The sequence below is a fragment of the Dioscorea cayenensis genome, chromosome 7, assembly GCF_009730915.1.
Source record: "Dioscorea cayenensis subsp. rotundata cultivar TDr96_F1 chromosome 7, TDr96_F1_v2_PseudoChromosome.rev07_lg8_w22 25.fasta, whole genome shotgun sequence".
In the NCBI taxonomy this organism is placed as follows: Eukaryota; Viridiplantae; Streptophyta; class Magnoliopsida; order Dioscoreales; family Dioscoreaceae; genus Dioscorea; species Dioscorea cayenensis.
The window spans coordinates 31,317,367-31,338,684 of NC_052477.1; the positions used below are offsets into that span (position 1 = coordinate 31,317,367).

At 36.3% G+C, this 21,318-nt stretch overlaps 3 protein-coding genes across 4 annotated transcripts; 1 reads left to right on the forward strand and 2 right to left on the reverse strand.

Moving 5' to 3' along the window:
* Positions 1 to 343: 343 nt before the first annotated feature.
* On the reverse strand, positions 344 to 6,360 carry LOC120264907 (neutral ceramidase-like). Its single transcript, XM_039272797.1, has 11 exons — positions 6,161 to 6,360; positions 5,952 to 6,051; positions 4,981 to 5,380; positions 4,160 to 4,368; positions 3,291 to 3,656; positions 2,866 to 3,130; positions 2,501 to 2,771; positions 2,294 to 2,419; positions 1,790 to 1,853; positions 1,428 to 1,597; positions 344 to 1,121 (listed from the first exon to the last, which is right to left on the reverse strand). The coding sequence occupies exons 3-11, from the start codon at positions 5,322 to 5,324 to the stop codon at positions 573 to 575; spliced, it is 2,364 nt and encodes a 787-aa protein (XP_039128731.1). The 5' UTR covers positions 5,325 to 5,380; positions 5,952 to 6,051; positions 6,161 to 6,360; the 3' UTR covers positions 344 to 572.
* LOC120265352 (O-fucosyltransferase 19-like) lies at positions 5,986 to 9,783 on the forward strand. The gene is made up of 8 exons (XM_039273224.1): positions 5,986 to 6,060; positions 7,883 to 7,955; positions 8,049 to 8,119; positions 8,195 to 8,283; positions 8,388 to 8,520; positions 8,633 to 8,862; positions 8,980 to 9,456; positions 9,567 to 9,783. The coding sequence occupies exons 1-8, from the start codon at positions 5,986 to 5,988 to the stop codon at positions 9,781 to 9,783; spliced, it is 1,365 nt and encodes a 454-aa protein (XP_039129158.1).
* A 1,744-nt stretch (positions 9,784 to 11,527) lies between these two features.
* LOC120265424 (probable proline transporter 2) lies at positions 11,528 to 15,651 on the reverse strand. Of its 2 annotated transcripts, none has more exons than XM_039273325.1 (8): positions 15,410 to 15,651; positions 14,982 to 15,198; positions 14,320 to 14,544; positions 14,009 to 14,103; positions 13,647 to 13,836; positions 13,431 to 13,555; positions 12,787 to 13,002; positions 11,528 to 12,001 (listed from the first exon to the last, which is right to left on the reverse strand). In XM_039273325.1, exons 1-8 carry the CDS (start codon positions 15,410 to 15,412, stop codon positions 11,621 to 11,623), a joined length of 1,452 nt encoding a protein of 483 aa, XP_039129259.1. In that variant the 5' UTR covers positions 15,413 to 15,651; the 3' UTR covers positions 11,528 to 11,620. The 2 variants fall into 2 exon arrangements, with proteins under 2 accessions (XP_039129259.1, XP_039129260.1); XM_039273326.1 differs by having other exon boundaries at positions 14,982 to 15,203.
* Positions 15,652 to 21,318: the final 5,667 nt, after the last annotated feature.

Here is a 21,318-nt window from a genome sequence, read left to right on the forward strand (position 1 = left end):
GTTAACACGTTAATTGCTAGATAACTGTTTTCCCTTTTTGCAAATCTAGAAACCACATATCATGAATCGAAAAAAAATCCTCATTTTTTTATTTTCTGAAAACTCTGAAAACCATACTGCTTTTTTTCAGATTTTTCCCTATATTATATAACATATAACACTAACAAAAGACCCACGCCTCCGGATTTGGTTTGGGACTTTTAAGATCCTGCGACTGCGAGCCCAGACCCTCTCGAGAAGGAGAAACTATGTCATGGTCCTATGAGAACTCATTAATTGTTGATGTTTATTTATTTATTTATTTTGCTAATACCTGTTGATATGTAGTGCAAAACCATACAAATTTACTGAAATAAGCTGCGTGCTCTTAAATATCATGTAAGATGTTTCCTTTTAACACAACAAGCTCAGCCTTTGAAATCATAAACACGTGAGGAGATAAAAGTGGGCAACCTAATTAACTACATCCCACGCTTCTGAACAAGAAAACAATCACTCTGGTTCACATGAGAAGCAATTCCTTTGATTATATGCCAAGGTACACTAACACTAAAAACTTCTATAATCCATGGTTACACCACAACAAACGCCCGGGATGCTCCTGTGAAGTGCTTAATGGATCCAAGCAAGCTCTTCGAGGCACCAAAATGTCGCAACCTATAGACACCTGAAGCAGCAGTTTCAGGAATTCGCCATTCTATGGTTGCATAGCTCTGAGGACTCAATTTCTTAGGCCTCGACCACTTGAAACGCAGGCTGAAATCATCATCATCATACGCCGGAGCCCAGGTATCAGTACCATGTAGAACCTCCACCAAGGAGAATGTCCCTTCTGTCATGAGGTCATTCCTTGGGCAGCCAGACCAGAATGTTGCAGTTACCATGTCCCCTCGTTTGAATGTCGAATTCAGAGGGACATCAATCTTGGCATCACCAAATTTGACACCGACTGGAGTCAAGTCCAAGACAACACCAGGGAGGAGACTGATTTGTTTATCCAAAAGATCAGGAGGCTGTAGACTTGATGAGATACTCTGCCCACCAACTAGCGCCGCTGCAAGTTTTTTGAACTCCTGAATGTATGCATCAAGTGTGTGTGGCCCAAACAACGTAGAAGCTCCCTGATTATGTTAATGAAATATTAATAAACACACATACCAAAAATGTCTTGAATGACAGGGTTCCGTCTAAGAAGCATTAATAGAACGGACTAAAAGCAAGGAAGTCAGCCAAAAGATTAGGATAACAGCAAATTCCAATAAGGCTATATTTTTTGTGTTTTGAGACGCTAGTTGATGCGAAGAAGTCATCATGATTGATGATAGGAAGCATAACTAGTCAGATTGTTATAGAATCATTAATATTTGCAAAACAACTGGTGTCATCTTTCTAACTGGCAAGAACAGCGAAATTACACCAGCACTAACCTCATATCTTTGAATCAGGTACTCTTCATAAGTGGTAACATACTGCGAGTATGAATTTGTCAAACCAGCTATAACAATGTGGACATTTTTGTCAAATTCCCCATTGCTGCCACTGGTGAGTACAGTGCGCACAGCATCCCGAAGACGCCGTCCAGCCATCGTAGTAAATTCTGAGAGAAACAACATGATTTTTTTTTTTCTTCCATGAAAAATAGTAGTTAAGAGAACACAAAGATACCATGACGTTAACCTGTTGTCTGTGAGTGTGTGCACATATAGGCATGTGTGTGTGAGAGAGAGAGAGAGAGAGATTATATGCAAGTCTATATTACAAAGAAGATTTATGTGCAGAAAACATGTACCTCCAGGTACGCAGAGGATTACAAGCTGTCCGATCCTTATTATTTGAATTGGAAGAATTGAAGGCTGTGGCACCAAAGGACCAATCATAAGAAACAGCTGAAGGATTTCTTGTAAGAGAGACCCGAAAGGAATTTCCAAATAAATGAATATAAATGTAGATACATGAACGTGTTACAATCAAATGATGTAATTCATAAAACATCAAGACAATGATTTAATTATCAAACTTTAAGAGAAGTTCCACTCTAGAATTAATGCCAAAGCTCAGGTTTAAGGACAAGCAGAAAACTCAAGTTACTTGACTGAATCTTCCAAAATAATAATTGCAACCTTACTGCCATAGTGCCATTTACAAATATACAGCACTTCCAACACAGACAAAATATCACAAGAGAATCATACTAGGGTCATATCAGCCATGGAAACAATATACCGGATAGAGTTACAAGATGGTAAAGAAGCATTTTCAGAAGTAAAAGACCATAAATTGAAATTTAGCTCACCGCCCAATCATATGGTTTCTTCATTTCACCAGTATCTAACAAAATTGGCTTTGGATGCTGACACTCCTTTTGCTCCTTGCCAGGCATTTTCAAAAGGTTCCTCACCAATTTCCAAAATGCATTACCCTGTTACAGTGTGGGAAAAGAAAATCATATGAACGAAAGATTTTAACAGGAACACTAACTAGCCTGGTTGGTACAATTTACCTTGTCATCCCCTTGTTGGAAATCAAAAGCACCAGGGCCATCAGTAGTTCCGGCAGCAAATGCAAAGCCCATAGCTGCAGGGCATGTCTTCACCACTCTTTTATTTCCATCACTTGAAGGAAGAGTGACCTCAAGATGAGAGAGATCCAAATAAGTATGACGATAATCAACTTTTCCCTTTATTTGTTCAGATGCTGTAGTAAAAAGGTCAACAGCTTTTCTAAATTGCCTTTCTCCAATGATGTGTGTGCTTTCAAACTCATCTGGGTAACTGCAAGATATAATATGATGAAGAAATACAATTGTACAGGCATTTTCTTTTAGTATGTTAATTCATAGGATAAATTGGAAAAGTTAGTGCTAACCCAGGGCCACGGCCATAGCAGAGTTCATTCTTCCCGTTACAGGTACTGCGGTTGAAATCACAAGGAAGGCCAGTGTCTGTGCAGAATGCTCCAAGAACATTTGGACTAACATCTCCACAGTTTGATTGACAAAATGCAGAGACAAATTTTGGTCTATTACCCCGTCTGAAAGAACTCCGCAACCGGCGAGTGACACTAAAGGACCTAGTCACTCGCTTACCACCAGATGCCTGGAAGGAGGATGCAATTTGCTTTAACTCATCAACTGCAGAAGATCGGCCCCATGAGATTGACTGGAAGGAGCTAATCAAATAACTAGGATTCATCATCTTTCAGGATGTATACACAATCTAATAGTCAGTTTAATGACTAGAACACGAAAATAAATAAATAAATAAATAAAATAGAATAAAAATAAAACATACCACCACTAGGTAGACGAGGTATTATGGTAGATACTCTCCGAGGAGATCCTTCATTTATCTTCAAAGTGTCTAATCCCTCAGGGTATACAATGTCGATTTCATCAAGGCTCTTTTGTTTAAACCAGTCCTCCATGAACCGGGCGGCAGCTCCTTTGTTGTCCCCACTAATCAGAGAGTTTGTCCGACTCATTGATGTCCCATGAGTTGCAAACCAATTAAAAGCACCGACTGGTCCCCATTCATCATCTACAAACTTCAATAATGTCATTTCTTTATCGACATTATACTTGTATCGGCTACGCTCTGGGGAAGGATTATTGAGGTACGCACTGGGACTGCGATTGATACCAGCATCAAGTAGTTCTCCTGAAGACCAATGATAATTTCAGAACCAGAAGAAGAAGAAGATCAAGGAGTGAAATAGCAAGTCAAAATTTGGATTTCTACGATGCAACTTAATTGAAGAGCAAAAACTAGCACCAACAAAAAATTAAAATAAAATAAAAAGAGGAAAGTAAGGTCAATAATCCAAAATATGATCAATGATTAACATAGATTTCTATATGTGTAGCCTGATCTCAACAAAAAACTCAAAAATTCATAATATTCCCATAAACAAGACTATGCATAACAGCAATATGGAAATGTTATACAAATTCTGCTATGACACATATCCAAGGGACAAAGAGATCGCAGATATGAGCCCCCTAAATCATACCAGTGGTGATGATGCATCTTACTCATAGTTTGAATTCATAATAGACAGATTTCAGAAATTGTACCACAACCATTCAGGAACATATTGTTGCAGTCATGCATAAGGCAAAGGAAGCACAGTCAGGGGAAATGAAACTGCACTCTTCTCGTACCTTTATTCACAGATACAGTTCCAGGGCGTAGGTTTTCATGAGCTTGAATGATGCTTTGTTCAATGCCATTCACAATGACATCAAATGACTGGCGAACAAATCCAAGAGATGTTACAATATAGACAACATACTGAAGGTAACCCCCAGGTCCAGCATGAGTGTGTATACCACTAATAGCTACATTCTGCTCAGTGTACAAATCACCATACCTGATGAAAGGGAGAAGTAACATGAAGTTAGAAATTTGGTTAACTCACAAAGACTCACTCCTTATTACATGAGCCTTTTTACTTAACATAATCAGGAGATATAAAACCATTAATATCTGCCATCAAACATCCCACAATATCTTTCAGAAGCAAAACAAGAAGCATATGTCCTACAGCAGAGCTCGGCACTGCTAAACTTAATAATTAAGTGTGTGTGATTTTTAAAATATAGGCAATTTTAAATATCCGATATCTACTGGCCCCCAACATAACGTAGTTCCAATATGAACAAGTCACAGAAAGAAGACAAAAACTTTGGATCAAGTGTTTTATCTAACTAACGAAGACATAGTAACTAGCAGAACAATAAATGAACTAAAGCTATGAGCAAAAATATGAACACTAGCAAAAACAGATATTAAACATGCTTTCGAAATTTAAATAATGCGAAATGTATCACCACCTAACAATGCTCAAAACATCTTATTCAGAGATGTTACACGCAGTTATAGCACAAATAATAATTTAAAGAAACTAAAAGAAAACAAATAGCATTCATGGCTTGCATGAGGCTAGAAACAACAATTTGCAGCAAAAGCATACACTGGCTACCTTGATTTCAATCTTTCAAGCAGCTTAATAGTAACAAGTTGTGAAGCCATGCATGCGTCAAGATTGACAAATGCTACACGCTTCCCCCCGGGCTCAACAACAATAAATGTTCGAGCTTGTAGCCGAAAGTGAATTCCAGAAGCAATTTGCTCCATATTAGCATATCCCATCATATTGACATCAGCGGCAGGTCCTGTAATGTCATAGCTCCCAAGTCCAACCAAAAAAGTGGCGCTTGAGGTTGTTGGTTGCCAATATTGTACAAACAATACCAGCAAAAGGCAAAACCAGATTGAAGTCATCGACCATCGCTGGTGGGTGTGTAGGAGAAAAGGCACCTCCATCTATCTTGTAAAGGATATTCCTAATGGTGATTAATGTGTGTGAAAATCCTTTGTACCTGAAAGGTGGTAGAGAAACACACCACATATAACAGCTACAATGAGAACAGGAGTAAGTAGGGTACATGGAAAAACAAGTAGTGATTCTAGTGAAACAGGAACAACCACATTATATCACATGATTAGTACACAATATGTCAATAGCAAACAATCATACAAAGTAGATTTAAAAAAAAAAAAAATCAAGGCTCAAAATTTTTCATGAAATAAATGGATTTATCAATCATAAACACCAAGCACACAAAACCCTCTAAAGAAGGGTATAGAATCACTCAATCCATGCCAAGTTTCCAAAACAAAGTACGGCATGATGGATGATACTTAGAATTACAGGTGATCTTGTAATGAGATGTTTGGAAAAGCACAAGATTGCTGCCACTAGGGCTGTTGCATTTTTGCTGAAAGTAGGGGATGCCATCTCATGTCACGATGACTGGTTGCTCTTAGAACCCTAGAACTACCAATGCTATATATATATATATATATATATATATTTAAAGCAATCAATGGATCCAAATATGCAAGGAATTAAGTGAGATGAAAAGAAGTGAATAAATAAAGCAGTGATACCTGGGCTTGGCTGGGAGGATGATCTTAATGATCAATGAACAGGTTCGCCAACTGCAAGGGAAGGGAAGGGAACGAAGTTGTTCTTGTGCGCTGCGCTGCGCTGCGTGGAGTAATAATATACACTGGTGTTATAGCATAGCACGAGGCGGAGATCCATCACCAAACATTCACAAACCTAAAAAAGGCAAAAACAAAGGGGAAAAGGATACCTTCAAAGCGCTCTGTATTTTATAGGAATCGTGCGAAAAGGGATGATGAAGATTCGAGAACATATAATAGGCTAAATAATTAACATGGTCAGCGGGTGCCCTAATATATTTGCTGAATTTTTGCTGCTCACGGGCAAAAGGAAAGAAGAGCATGGAACCGCTGACGCGGTACCCGGGGACTTTTGGTTGAGGGACTTTCAGTTGGGAGCACCAGTTTGTATTGCAACCCAAAATAATAAAAATAAAAAAAAATAAAAATGAAAGCCTTTGTTGAAAACATTTTTTATATATAAAATATATTTTATTTTTAATTTATATTTTTACCAAATGTGACAAACCAGATGAATAATGACATATGACTCATGACTTATTCATTTTATGGGTAATGTGTATACCTCGAATATATGACTTATTCATTTTATAAATAATAATAATAATAATAATAATAATAATAATAATAAAAAGTAAGGCACCACCAATACATATTTTAATGTGTATGCCTTTTTTTGTTATTTTTTTAATCTTTTACTCTATACATTATTCTCTTCTGAGTTCTAAACATGGTTACTTTCCGGAGCAGAGCACTTGAATTATTATTTAACAAAAGATAATTACAAGAATTAATTTAAACAAAACACTAAAAAAAGAAAAATAATGGAAGTAATCTAAAATTAGACCAAGAAAAGTTTGGATGTTCTCCCTTGTTACCATTAAAACAGGGCACGCAACACCAATCAAATAATCATGCATACATAATTCATAAGTTTGGTCACTGCAATTTTATATGTATCTTTTTATGGAAAACTATAATATATAGACTCAATTGCAGCCCTAATTAAATTTGGATAGTTACCCAAGTTTAGCAATTATCGAATTCTCTACTCAAACTCTCATGAAAATCTACGTTTTTTTGGCGCCCGGCCATGCATGCTCTCATTAAGGTTTAAAACACATAAAATAAGCCAGAAGAGAAGTCATGAAAGGCTTTTTAAATCATTAATCAAAGAGAAAACATTGATCTTATATCCAGTCTTCTTAATTTGTGGTGGATCATCATCTACAACAATTGGCCGGGTGTTAGTCCAAGATTCCAAAACAGTTCTACATATCAAATTCAATTGATCTCGTAGAGTGCAAACGTTGTTAGAAGATGAAGTTCTATCATGTTTCACTCAGAAAACACAAGCAACCATCAAAGTGGAGTAATGCTTGGAAGTTACAAAGAGGGACCATCTTACTTCTCATGGTGATTGTGATAGTGTTCTTGATTTCAAGTGATCTTCCTTACTTTTTAGAGCTTCATTCAACAAAGAATAAGCAAGATGTCCTTAATCCACTCACTTCGAAAATCATGGTTAGTTCATTCTGAGATTTAATTAATTTTTTTTAACCTTTTTTTGTTGTTTGTTATTTATTATTAAATTATATGAGTTTTTCCTATTTCCGAATTTCTAAAGTAGATATACATATTTATTTAATGGTGTTTTACTTTATATATTTATTCCATTATGATTATCTTCTTTGATTTTTTTCAAAAGAAAAGTTCGAAAAAAAAAATCCTTAACAGATATGACAAAATACAAGCAAGAAAGACGGCAGAGAAGAGTCTTCCAAAACCACTCTCTATTGTGGATAAAGCACAAGTTTTTTTTAAAATTTTGGATAAAAGATAATGCATTAGTGTTAACGTTAAATTCCTCGCATGTATCTATATTTTATCAGGTTCCTGAGATTTGGATGAAACCCAACACCAAGGGCTATTTCCAGTGCATCCAACGCAGACAAAACAATGCATGTATGCTACAATTGACTTTGATCTCATTATAAATAATACACCTCTGAAAATTAGCAGTCCAAATTTACTGACCACTGTCAACTCTAATTCCAGTGAAAAGCAGGGCAACAGATGGGTATCTCATAGTTCATGCCAATGGAGGATTGAATCAGATGAGACTGGGGGTAAACATTAATCACTTTCAATCTATAACAATGAGGCGCTTCATATATAATCCATTTATTGAATCAACTCTGCAGATAAGTGACATGGTTGTGGCAGCTCAACTCATGAATGCAACACTAGTTCTTCCTTTTTTGGATCATGATTCATTTTGGAAAGACTCAAGGTGGTATCAAATATTCAACAGAGAGGTTTTGGCTTCCTGAAAGAAGTGCCTTCATTAATTATTTGACAAACTAATCTAACGTGTTTTTTAATTGAATCATTCAGTGAGTTCAAAGATATATTTGATTGGGAGCACTTCATTGATGAACTCAAAGATGATGTCAACATAGTGAATTCTCTCCCACCCAATTATGCAAACAAGAAGCCTCATGTGATGCCTCCTATCTCCTGGTCCAAGGTCTCTACTCCTTACAACAGAATATGTATGTCTAGACATATATATATATATATATATATATATTCCCGTTATAGCTCCCTCATTCCTCATGCAAGGGACGTATCCGTGACAGGGTTCATATTACAAAGATTTGAACAAATTACTGAAGAAGCACCAAGTCATCCAGTTCACTGACACTGATTGTCGTCTAGCAAACAATGTAGGCAATCCATCAAGGCAGAAACTAAGATGCCGTGCAAACTACAAAGCACTTCGCTTCACACCACAAATTGAAGAGCTTGGGAAAACTCTAGTTGATCGGTTGAGAAATCAGACCAATCATTACATTGCACTTCATTTGAGGTGTATATATAATATACACACACATATTTATTCTCTGGTTCTGGTAAACAGAGCAATATCAGCTAATAGAAAGAAGTTAATTAATGAAAAGAGAATTGAATTTTGATGTTTTGGCAGATATGAGAAGGACATGCTTGCATTCACTGGTTGCACCAACGAGCTGACAGAACATGAAGCAGAAGAGCTCAGGGACATGAGGTACAGTGTCAAGCGTTGGAAGGAGAAAGAGATCAACAGCATGGAGAAGAGATTGAAGGGAGGCTGCCCAATGACTCCAAGAGAAGCTGCTGTTTTTCTCAAAGCGATGGACTATCCTTCCACAACTAATATCTACATCGTAGCAGGGGAAATCTATGGGAAGAATGGCCTGAATGCTCTCAAGGCTGAATACCCCAACATTCATACACACAATAGCTTGGCAACACCTGAAGAAATTGAGAGTCTGGAGATGTACCATAATCGCCTGGCCGCACTGGACTACATTATGGCCCTCAAGAGTGATGTTTTCGTGTATACATACGATGGCAACATGGCCAAAGCAGTGAAGGGACACAGGATGTTTGAAGGATTTCTCAAGACCATCAGTCCTGACAGGTTGGTCTTTTTTTTTTTCTTTGAATACTCACTTTATCCGTCTGTTAATTATAATCAATCCATTATGTTTGATCAATTTGTTTGGAAAAAACCTGGATTTCTGTCTCCAGACAAGAGTTTGTGCATCTTATTGACCAGATGGATGCTGGTGAAATGACTTGGATGGAATTCAAACAGAGGGTGAAGGAGTTTCATGCTGATCATCTTGGAGGTCCCTGCGCGAGAAAAGCGGGAGCTTTGCCGAAGCTGGAAGAGTATTTCTATGCAAACCCTCTTCCTGGCTGCTTATGCAAATCAAAAGACAACAACTTGAAAGCCATTTTGTGACACACGTGCTCCAAGTTGGTTTGATGAAAGTGGTTGTATATACATACATATATATATATACTCACAGACGAAATACGCCAGTCCAATGAGTTATTTTGAAAAACTGAGGGTTGGCGTGAAAGAATTTTTAGTTTAGTCATTGATTTAATTGTGATGAAGGCCATATATATGTATATCTAGACTCATATATACGCACACTTTTTTTTTTTTTTTCTTCTTCTTTTGATCGACCACATCTCTTCAGTTTCTTTGAAACTGAAGAGATCCTCAGTTGTAACATTATTAACCTCTTCACCTTCCCTCAGTAATGCATGCATGCATGCATGAACGAATGCACTATTGTCTTTATTATATATAGATATAGATAATAACAGCTAGCAACAAATGCAAATCTATATTGTCTCACAAGTCCATGGCTGAAATGGAGAAGCTTTTCCTCTGCGTCCTGGCAGTGATGATGATGAGATTCTCATAATTGAGTGAAGCTAGGCTTGTCCATGATGTAAGCCTTGCAGAAAGAGTAGAGTCAGAAGGAATGGCAAAATGTTGGGAGTCTTTACTGGCATTGAAGTCTTGCACTGGTGAGGTGATCCTCTTCTTTTTCAATGGTGAGACTTATCTTGGACCCTGTTGCTGCAAAGCTATCAGAGTCATTGAACACAACTGTTGGGCAGCTGAAGCCATGCTTGCTGCTTTAGGGTTTACACCAGAGGAAGGTGATGCACTTCGTGGCTTTTGTGATGCTAATTCACCTGCACCTTCATCCTCATCTTCATCTCCACCACCATCACCAGCTTAATTAATTAGTTACTCATGCATGCTCTGCGAAAATAATGTTAACTATGAAAGTTAACATTATATTTTCCCTGGCCATAGCATATAGGCTTGCAGATGGTACCTTCCAACAATCAAATGAAACAATCTCACTTTGGAAATTTTTTTGTGATTTATATTTTTAGAAGGTTATACATGAAAAATATTCATTCAAAAAATTAAGGGTATTAATGGGAGACTCTCTTTTGTTTTATTTTCTTTATTTATTTTTTTTATTATTATAATTTTTCTGGAATCGTAATTATGCTGCCGGCCGAGTTCTAGTAACTTCTTTAATACCCCTTCACATTCATGTGGTTTCCAGGTACCCTGTCCTGTGCAAACTTCAAACCGTTGTTCTAAAAGTTTCTGGAGGACCGGGTTGAACTTTGTGAAGCAGCGGAGCGGACCAGAATCGTTATTAGCATGATGTTTATGGCATTAAATTAAATGGTAGGAACTTTGTTGGCTTTACTTATTTTGAATGGCGGTTTACGGAGGCGCCAACACAGTAATACTCTACGCTTCAAACTAATTGGAGATCATCCAGGTAAAAACTAAAAACACAGAGGAGATCATCTCTTAGAATCGTGAGGGAGAGAATATCAATCAAATTTCGTCGCACTTCCAAAAAATAAAATAAATAAATAAAACTTGGGTAGCTCAACATTAATTAAGAAATTTACCTCAAAAAAAAACATTAATTAAGAAATATACAACCTGGACAAGCAATCAAGCTCATCCTCAGTCCTCAGAAAGGAGTAATCTTTTTTTTTTTAAAAAAAAAAGTGGATAAACCACATAGATAAAGGAGTAATTTTAAAAACGTAAGTCTGCACATCTTTCATTATAAAAGCATTATAGATAACATACTTGAGCAGGGACACAAATTGCAAGACATACAACAAGTTCACAGAGACCGCTTGCAAGCTACACGAACACAAGAACCTTGCACTTGTTATTAAATACTGCGTGCTGGGAAATCTGTAGAAATTTTACAATTAAATAATAATAATAATAATAATTAAAGATCCGCAAATAAATGATATGTCTTAGAATCAACTACGATAAGTCTCAAGGCTGCAGCAGCAGCAGTAGCAGCTAAGCAACTGAAGCCCACAACATTCAGCCAGTGCCAGGCCTTCTGGAGTGGTGACAACTTATTCTTCTTCACCACCAGGTACATGTGATTTGCAAGAACAAACGTGAGGGGAAATGTGCTCAAGGCCCCAGTCAGGCTCATGAAATCTCCAAGGAATGGCAGCAGAGCGGCAACCAGAGTGTTTATGGTGAGGTAGCCTCCTCTCACCATCACTCTGAACCCAAGGTTCTGGAAGGAAAATGCATTCCCTTTTCCCGGTCCATAATGTGTATCCAGGTACTCATACATTGGACTAGCAAAAATCTGTGGGAGAATAGTTGTATTAAATGTAAGTGCTTGGCAAAATGGCAATAGAATCGACAGAACTTCCAGTTAGCCTGACCTTTGAATGAAGCTTTATAAAAAAGATACCAGTGGTAATTACAAAACCATAGTTTTCAACTGAATCTTAGAAAGAAATCTACAAATTCTAATGTGCCATTAAAATATTAGGACCTGATAATGTTAGCAGTCTGCCAGTGTGACCACTGATTAAAATGGCCGCCCTGGAATTGGTGCCTTTTCTGCTATTCATGTGAATTTAATTATGTCGGAAAACAAATCTTCTTGAAAGTGGCAGGTGGTTACAATATAAATCCGTATTAAGTGCCCATGAAAAATATATTTCAGACAATCTACAAGATAAAACTCTAGGCTCTTGCATACCATGAATGTAGATAATGGGCTTGCCTGCTTGTTATATGATCTTAAATCTCATAGAAAACCATTTTCCTAGATTCTAAAGATGTGGAAAATTGGGAAGAATACGTATTTTGAAGAAATAACCCATAATACAAAATCCTTTATTAAAGGCTAAATAATGGTGAGTAAATAAAATTTGGAAGTAGGCTAAATAATGGCAAGCAAATAAAATTTGGAAGGATACTGACTAAATGTAGTGAGCTAAAGGGAAAAAGAAAGTGGAGGCAAAAGCTGTGACAAGGGACATGACAAGACTTTCAGTTCCCCTCATTTCTACTTTCTCAATAAAAATACGAAAGAAAAAAAATTAAGGAAATAGGTGAGAAATTATAGGGAAAGAAACATACATGTAAAGCAATAACTGTCTGTAAAAATGCTGCAATATTGGCCATTGTCTTCACCCACACCGGGCCCTTCACGCTATTGAGGAGATAGGTTGATGTCACGGAGCCATAAGCCCAATATCCCATGAAGGTCACAGCATACAACGGCAAACCACCAATTGTAAATTGAAACCAAAGTGCCTTTTCCATGTTCTTGATAACAGGGGGTTTAACAGTTGCCTATAACGAGAATGTTACCAAAAATTATGGAGAAGAATATGATTTTAATAGTTGTAAAGTTCCTCAATTTCCAAGTGTGGCAAATGAAATCGTCTTCAAATAATAGCCTTCTAACATTAAGCTGTTAATCCCAAAATGAAAATGAATTGTAGGGAATTAATCAAAACTAAAATCCTAACATGTTCACATTTGGGGAAGCTCAAGAGAAGTTGAACATGATATTTCAGACATGAACAGTGACTTTTCTTTGCCCTCTATTGAACACAATATTACTTTAAATAACACGGAACAGATCATATGTGCCACTTCCGAACTTCCAACTCATAGGCACAACTGATTCCTCTCAGTTAATGATCCACCAACAGTATTATTCAGAAAGTGGAGCTTTTAAATCTTTTATTCATTAAACAAGAAATTCAGTAATATACCTGTATCTCAGGCAGCATTCCTGTATTGTAAGCAAAAACAAGACTAGCAACAGCACCAATTGTATTGAATATCTTGCTGTTATTAGATCCCGGAATGTTGTAATCCCGAACTGGGGAATTCACTCCTGTACTACCAGGCAGGTTGTATAAATGTAATATCATAGTTTATACTCAAGAGAATTATCGGATATTTATCATGAGAGATTAAGTTATTACCATCTCTTATTGATAACACAAAAGCTATGATTATATATATGAGACTGAGGATGGTTGAAACACCCAGCCAAATCCTCAAAGCTGATAGATGAGGTATCCCAAAGGCAAACATTGCACAGACAATCCCAGCAATTGCTATACAGTACGGAAGCTTCAAGACATGATCATCCGTGTAGAGAACATAGATGGCCTACACAGAGGGAAAAAGATTATGTAAATCTTGGAAAGAATAAAATGAGCACTCCCATTTTTCAAACCAAATTTCTTACACAAAGAGAGAACCGAATTTTGTACAATAAATGGCTCAATAACAATACTTTGTAAAAGAAAAGGTATTAAAAACTAGGCATGCAGTAAGTTACCTTCAATGCTTGTCCAGCTAAAATGATGTAACCAGTATTGATCATGAAAAGATTAACATACTGCAAAGCCCATGTAAGAGCATACATTTTTCTACCTGCAAAGACAAATTATGTGTCAACAAAATACCACAATAACTGAAATAAACAGAGCTTATAGTAATTGAAACTTGCTTTTTAATTAGCAGCTGCATGCCAATCACAAGAGACGCTCTAGATGGTTGTGAGAGATGCAAGTTGCAAATCCCTCAAGCGGACCACTGGCAAGCTAAAATATTCCATGAATTTACAGAAATTCCAAAGAACTAACTCACCATATATATGGCCAGCAAGGTCTCTGTATCTTATGTGCCTTTTGCCTCCTACTTCATGAAGCCGGGCCAGAAGTGCATTAGCATACAGGGAAATGGCAGCGGCAAGAACTAAACCAGTTGTACCAGCTACCCAACCCAAAGGTACCATTATTGATCCAGAGTACCCCAAAACATAAGCACTATTCACTCCAGTTGTGAGTACAAAACCAACTTGGTACCAAGGATCTACAAAGAGAGGAAATATACATAATCAAAGAAACAGTATCAGCTATGAATATTAAATGAACCATCTCAAAATAATATCCTGGACTATATACCAAGTCACGGCCCAAAAACTGCAGTGCTTAAGAAGGTTCTGAAATTCTCTATTGACGAAAATGATCAACTATTGAAATTTTGGCTGGTTTGTCTTATGCAAACAATCACAGGGCAAAAAAAAAAAAACTGTCTGTTTGCTAAGAGAACTAATAACAATCCAAAATTGTCCAAGTCTATAACTTGATGCGTGTAAGAAGAAAAAAAAACTCATCTTTTTTGCTTGCACCTTACAATTACCTACTCCTACAACAAACGGGACATGAAGCGGGCTCGATTCTGCAAAAAACCATCTTGAACTATCGAAGTAAAACAGAGAGCAATAGGTTTGGTGGGAATTGGATTACCATGGCTGATTTGATGAGCCGTGTCATCGTCAACCTCAAGCCCTAGCCCGTCGTCATACTGAAGGTTTTCCTTTTCCACATCTGTAGCTCGCGCCATGGATACCTCTTCTTTAACGCAGGCACCACCTTGGAGAAGAGGGAAATCCTCTCCGATGGAAGAGAAGGAGGAGGAGGAGCATATAAAGGGATCACCCTCCAACCTGCAAGCTGGAATCGGCTGCGCTGCAGATGAAATAGAGAGGTTTATTCATTGATTATACGGATAAGAAAAGACTTAATTTTGACCCCAAAAAGGAAACAGAAAGGCTATGTTAAGCAAGAGAGAAAAGGCGATGCCGAGGGAGGCGGAATCGGTTGTAGTAGGGTATAATATTAATAGGGCAACAAAAAACACGAAATAGAAAAAGCAATGGACGTGATTTTGCTACCATTTGATATTTGATGAAGAAGAATGGATGGATCTGGATTCTGGGAGAAAGAATGGTGGAGCGTAGGTGGGCACAGATGCAGCAGTGAACAACTTTAATTCAACCAATGGGCCCTGCTTCTTCTTTTCGTCTGCTTCTGATTCTAATGCGCCTTGGCTTTGTCCTCTCCGATTTTCGTGATGCTTTTGTATGACCGTAACAACAGAACAGATGGAGTCTGGAGAAGAGAAGAGAAGAGAAGAGAACGGAAGAGAGAGAGAGAGAACCGTCTCGTCTGGTGGGAAATGGGAACGACGACCATTTATTTGGTCGCTAATTTCTTTTTTCTTTAAATAATGAAAATAATAATAATAATTGTAATAATAATTAACAATAAAATAAAAGTGAAAAAGTTGCAATTGTAGTGGGAGATGGGTTGAGATCGAGTCTTAATGATTCTATTTCCTCCATTCGGCGCAGTTTAGATTTTCACGGGACCTCAGTCTGAGGGGGCAGTGGTGTCACAATCGTCTGAGGAGGCTCTGAATGATGTAGTGAGGTAGTTTTATTTGTTTTATATGTGGATCAGGAGGAGATCTGTTATTTCTCTATTTTTATTGAGTTTTCACAGCTAGTGAACTTCTGTTGTATTTTGTTTGTTCTGATTATTTTTATGAAATGATTGTGGTTTATCTATTTTTTTGCTTTTTTTAAAAAAATTGTAATTATTGATATGATGGCGGCCTGCGTGCGATAAATAAAAATAGAAATGTATTGCATGCCTCGCGCTTTTTGAGTACTGATGGGTTAATTTGACATTCCGCGGCGAGACGAACATTATTGAGATGATTGCCTATTGGCTATTCTATTGAAATAAATTTTCCTACCAACGATGCATGCTTTCATTGAAAACAAGTTGACGAGGCCAATACAAATGTGGATGGAATCATGGGATGGGATGGGATGGGCAAAAGGGAATTTGATTCTTCCCATTGCGTGAACCACATATTTATGAAAACAAGTAGTTTGAGATTATTTTTTGGATATATTTTTTTCTCAAGCTTTCACATCAATAATGGTTTTTTTTAATATTCTCAACAGTAACACTAATAATTGAGACTTTTGGTCTACTGTTGCTTTGGAACTATCTTTTTTTCTTTTGTGAATTTATTTATAAAATAGTTTATTTTAAAAAGCTTGAGAACAAAGTTAATATTGTGATATATATATGAACTAACAAAAGTGTACTAACAAAACTAACAAAACTGTTTACTTTTTTCTCTATTTGTACTGCTTGCTATTTTCTCACTTGTACCTTTTTTCCCAGTTTATTTCTTCTTTAATAAATTCGTGGTTTATCCACTTTATTCAGTGTTAGGCACATAACCATTATGTAAAAAACTTAATGTATGGATCAACCTTAATTATTGACATCAACCATGCCAATATTGAGAAGCTCTTGTGCGGAAAAACCCAAGCTTGAAAAAATGATCTTAACAATTAAAAAAATCCACATTTGTTGAGAATTAGTTCACAACTCAGGAGGTCTAACGCAGTCTCAATATTTTCAACATCTTGTTGGGTTTCAAGTCCCATTTGGGTTAAAAGAAATAAGATTGGGGATTTGACCCAATCCCTTAATGAAAAAGAGGAGAAAAAAAAACTTTGGTAATCTTGCCATTAGATTAAAATCCAAGTGAGAGAGTGAAAGGGGATCAGGACATTAGGGTGAAAGAAAGAGAAAGGTAAGAAGCCAAGAAGAAAAGGAAGAAGAAAAGAGGGTTAGAACTTGAGCAAGCAAGATGATCAACAGATGGCAAATCGGTGCCAGATCTTGTCCAAATCTGAAGTAGAGAACCTTTTGCGGGTGGCTTTCCTAACCTACCGGGTTTGATCTTCCCTTAATCTCTTCTTGATGTTTTTATTGTGTAAATCCATCCAAGTGATGATGTATGTGTTGTTGAGAGTGGGCTCTTAACTTAGTATGTTCTCATTGTTGTAATCCTCTAGTTATAGCTAAAGAGAACACCCTCTTGTATCCCATTGTTGATGTAGTGAAGCATTTGTAAGTGACTCTAAGGAGTCCGTGACTTTTTCCTTTGATTTGTAGAGTTTTCCACGTTAAAATTGGTGTTTTGCATGGTTGTATGTATATTGTCATCGTCTTTGTAGTCTTTACCTATTTATTGAGCACAAAAAGGGGTTGTTATCGCACTTTTGAACGTTACATTTGACATATGAGGGTCTTGAGCGCATATAGAAACCATTCGGAGTTGTTTTGGAGTCGTACGAGTCCTTACGGCCCTGTATAAAAGTAGGTATAGAAAATCCCGATATATTGAACTAGGTCATAAGGGTCCATAAGCCCGTATAAGGGTCGGTATGGATTTTTCCGTGAGTTTTCACTAAATCATGCAGCCGACATCTAGGCCATATAGAGGTCGTATACGTGAACACTAAATTGCTACAAGGCTGCTATCAGTGATTTTACTACAGTAACTTTCGCAGCATTTTTCACTGTTACAGTGTAGGTAACCCCAACATATATGGGGTGACTTATGTTTCCATTTTTATGTATTTTTCTCTCTTTTTTTCCTTTCTTATGAGTCCTCCATCATTATGTTTCCGTTTGTAATCTTTTTATTTTGTGTTTTCCATTTTTTGTGGACTAGTGGATATTGTTTGGTCTTTCCTCTTCCTTCCTCTGATGGTTATTGTATTTATGTTTTTAGTTTAATATATTTATGATTTATCTTTTTTTTTTTTAAAATAGAGCCTAAACTAAAAAACATTATAATCAATGAGATGTACTAAATTGTTTATCAGATAAACATGTGTCATTCATCACTTGCTGCGAAGGTCTTGGTGTTTAGGGTTTAGGGTTCATGTGGAAATTATTTAACAGTAAAAACTTCCAACTTTTGGTCACTTGTATATCTTAAACTTTGGCCTTTTTGTGGCTTGACTCTAGGAACCTTATAGACCTTAATTTGTGAATGTTATAAGTTTATAATAAGTTGGAGTTTGGTTTTCTGATGTGCATAAACTAGATTTAATTTTAGAAGGAACTTTACTCACCGGGAGTGATTTTTATGAGGTTGAATTTTAAATTTGGGAAGTGGCTTTTCTAAAACTTGAAGAACTCGAAGATAAAAAATTAAAGCCCTTAATAGCTACTTGTGTATGGTTTATCCGGGGAGCTAGGTATCAATTTGATTTCAATGATGTGGTTCTTAATTTTTATAAAAAATTTCAAATAGCTGTCAACTACATTTTGGATCAATATAAAAAAAAAAAATCATGTATCTATCAGGGAGTATTATTTTCTTTTTTATTCTCCAAGTATTACATTATGATTTAATAACATTTTACAGTAATCTTTTTTATTCATTTTACTTGTTCTCTTATTATTTAATAATAACATTATGATTTATTTATTTTAAAAATAAAAATAAAACTTCTATGCGTAAAATGAAATACAACCCTAATGGAAAAGAAAATGTTACATTAGATGAAATATTCAGAGATAATCCTAGAAGGAAATTCGCATTCTAGTTTCAATTATTTTCTTCTTATTCTTCTTCCTTGCAGGATCCTGATCCAGGGTTTAAAGCTCTCGAACCTTCACTGGTATGAATGTCTTTTTTTTTTTTTCTCGTGTCATGTCCTCATTGTGTTTCTTCATGCCTATTGTAGTAATCCTTTTGCATATAATAGAACTAATCAGTCATCATGTGGGAATACAAAAGATAAATTTACCATGTCTCCATCTTTTTTTCCCCCTTTAATTTCAATCTTCTGGATCTTATTTTCTATTTTCTTTACCACAAAAATTGCTTTTCGTATGGAGTTCATTGCTTTAGATCTAAGTTAAGAGACCAAAAAGATTGTGGGAGTTCTAAATATTTATAATTTAATTGTGGGAGGGTGACATCAAGGGTGAAGGTTGAAACAAACCAATTTTATATTAGATATGCAACTGGAAGAGGGCACTTTAGAAACTAAAAGGGTCACTGTCAAATAGAGCTAATATTTCATGGAAACGAGGGTATGATGCATGGTTTGCTCCAGCTATTGGCAACCAGTTGAATTTTGTCTTAGTGCTTAGTGGTGGTGGTGGTGGTGGTTCAGAAAGCCTTTTCATGTTTATTTAAGAAGCAATGCAGATTCTTGATGTGAGAAAGTACATAAAAGAAGACTGTGACAAGCAGAGAATTTTTCTTCACTGTAGTAATTAATATATCTAGCGGTGCTATATTTGGTTCTTGGCAATAAGTATCAGTGGAAATTTTAAGCAGTTTAAGTATGTTTAATGGAGTATCCTTTGAGGGCATGCATTTAATGTGCTGACCGAGTTTATGTTTCTACAATTACCTATTCTTCCTAAATTTGTCCGACATTTTTAACTATTGAAGTTTCTGTGTGCTAGTTCATTTCAGAAGCTAAGATTGATTAATGAGACTATTTATGTTAAAAATTTTGGAGGTAGTGAAAAATAACTTTATTTTACAGGCTGTGTCTGGGGCACCTTAAGGTTTATCTCCCTCTATCAACCTCAGGTGCTGGTATTCATTTATTTTGTGGTTAATTATCTGGGCACAATTAGTTCATCGGCAAGTTATATTAGTTTTTAAATGCTCCTTAAGCTCTTTAGTGGATTCAACTTAATACAATGCACCATTCCTTCCTCAAATGTGCTCAAGCACGTGGGTAGATGTCTGGTGTATCTTTTGATTTAAGAACTTTTATAATGATGATTTGATTTTTATTTAGTGCTTTTGTTCATGTGGTTTCTACGTACTGTGTTTTTTTCAGTCTGTTGCTTTACAACCAGGGTTAGATCATATAACTTTCTGAGTTTAGTTTAAAGTGGCACTACCATTGTATTACTTATATCCGTCGTTTTAACATTAGGAATATAGTTCTTGATGAGAATCTGGATTTAGACGGAACATCATGCATTCTAGATACTGGGGCTTTTTTGTCATTAGGTTGTCATTCAATTAGTTAAGACAAACAGATTCTTATTCACAACATTAATAATCATTAAATTTCAATATTAAAATAGTATTACATTCCATGCTGTCATGGTAGAATTGATAATTCCCGGACTGGATTATGTATCACTGGTGTTTGTTTGACAATTCCCGGACTCTATTGTCATCTAGTGAAATGTTTTTTGCTCAGTGGGTGCATCTTGTCTGCCGACCATCAGGATACCAATCCTGCTTGACTAATGTCTTATTGTCATGCCATAATTCTGATTTCGTAAAATCAATGGATCTAGTAATATATGTCTTGCCGTCCCCTTGCAAAGTCAAATAATAACCTCCTCCTTTACCTGCAATTGATTTTACATCATGCATTCACTTAGGAAAATTAAATATAATGGGTTCTTGACATAGAAAGACTAACCCATTGGTTATAGAATTTTACACGATGTTAAGATTGGTAAAAGTTAGTACAGTAAGTAGTTAAAAGTGTCATTCATGTGTTTAGAACTTCAAGATTAGCAACTTGTCTTTGATACATTGGCCTTGCCCCTAATTTATCTCTTTATCATATTATTGTCTGTCACACAAAAAGCATTTTTAGTATGGCACTCGCTCTGTATATATTAATGTTTAATCCCTGTTTGTTATTTTTCAAATTTGCTAATCTTGAGGACAATGCCGGTAATCTGGGAAGGCGAAGAGCATTATATATATAGTTTTGCGTTTCTTTTGGTCAGCTCTGGATCAATGATTTGATTGGCTGGTATGTTATTGTTGTTGTTGTTATTATTTGCATTCTAGAGAGTCATCGATTGTGGTGTTATGGCCAACCTTAGGCCTGATAGAAGGTCTGTCGGTTTTGCCAGGAGTTTCATAGCAAAAGCAGTTCAATACACCACCAGATACATTGATTTGGTTTTTTTTTTTCATGTTGTA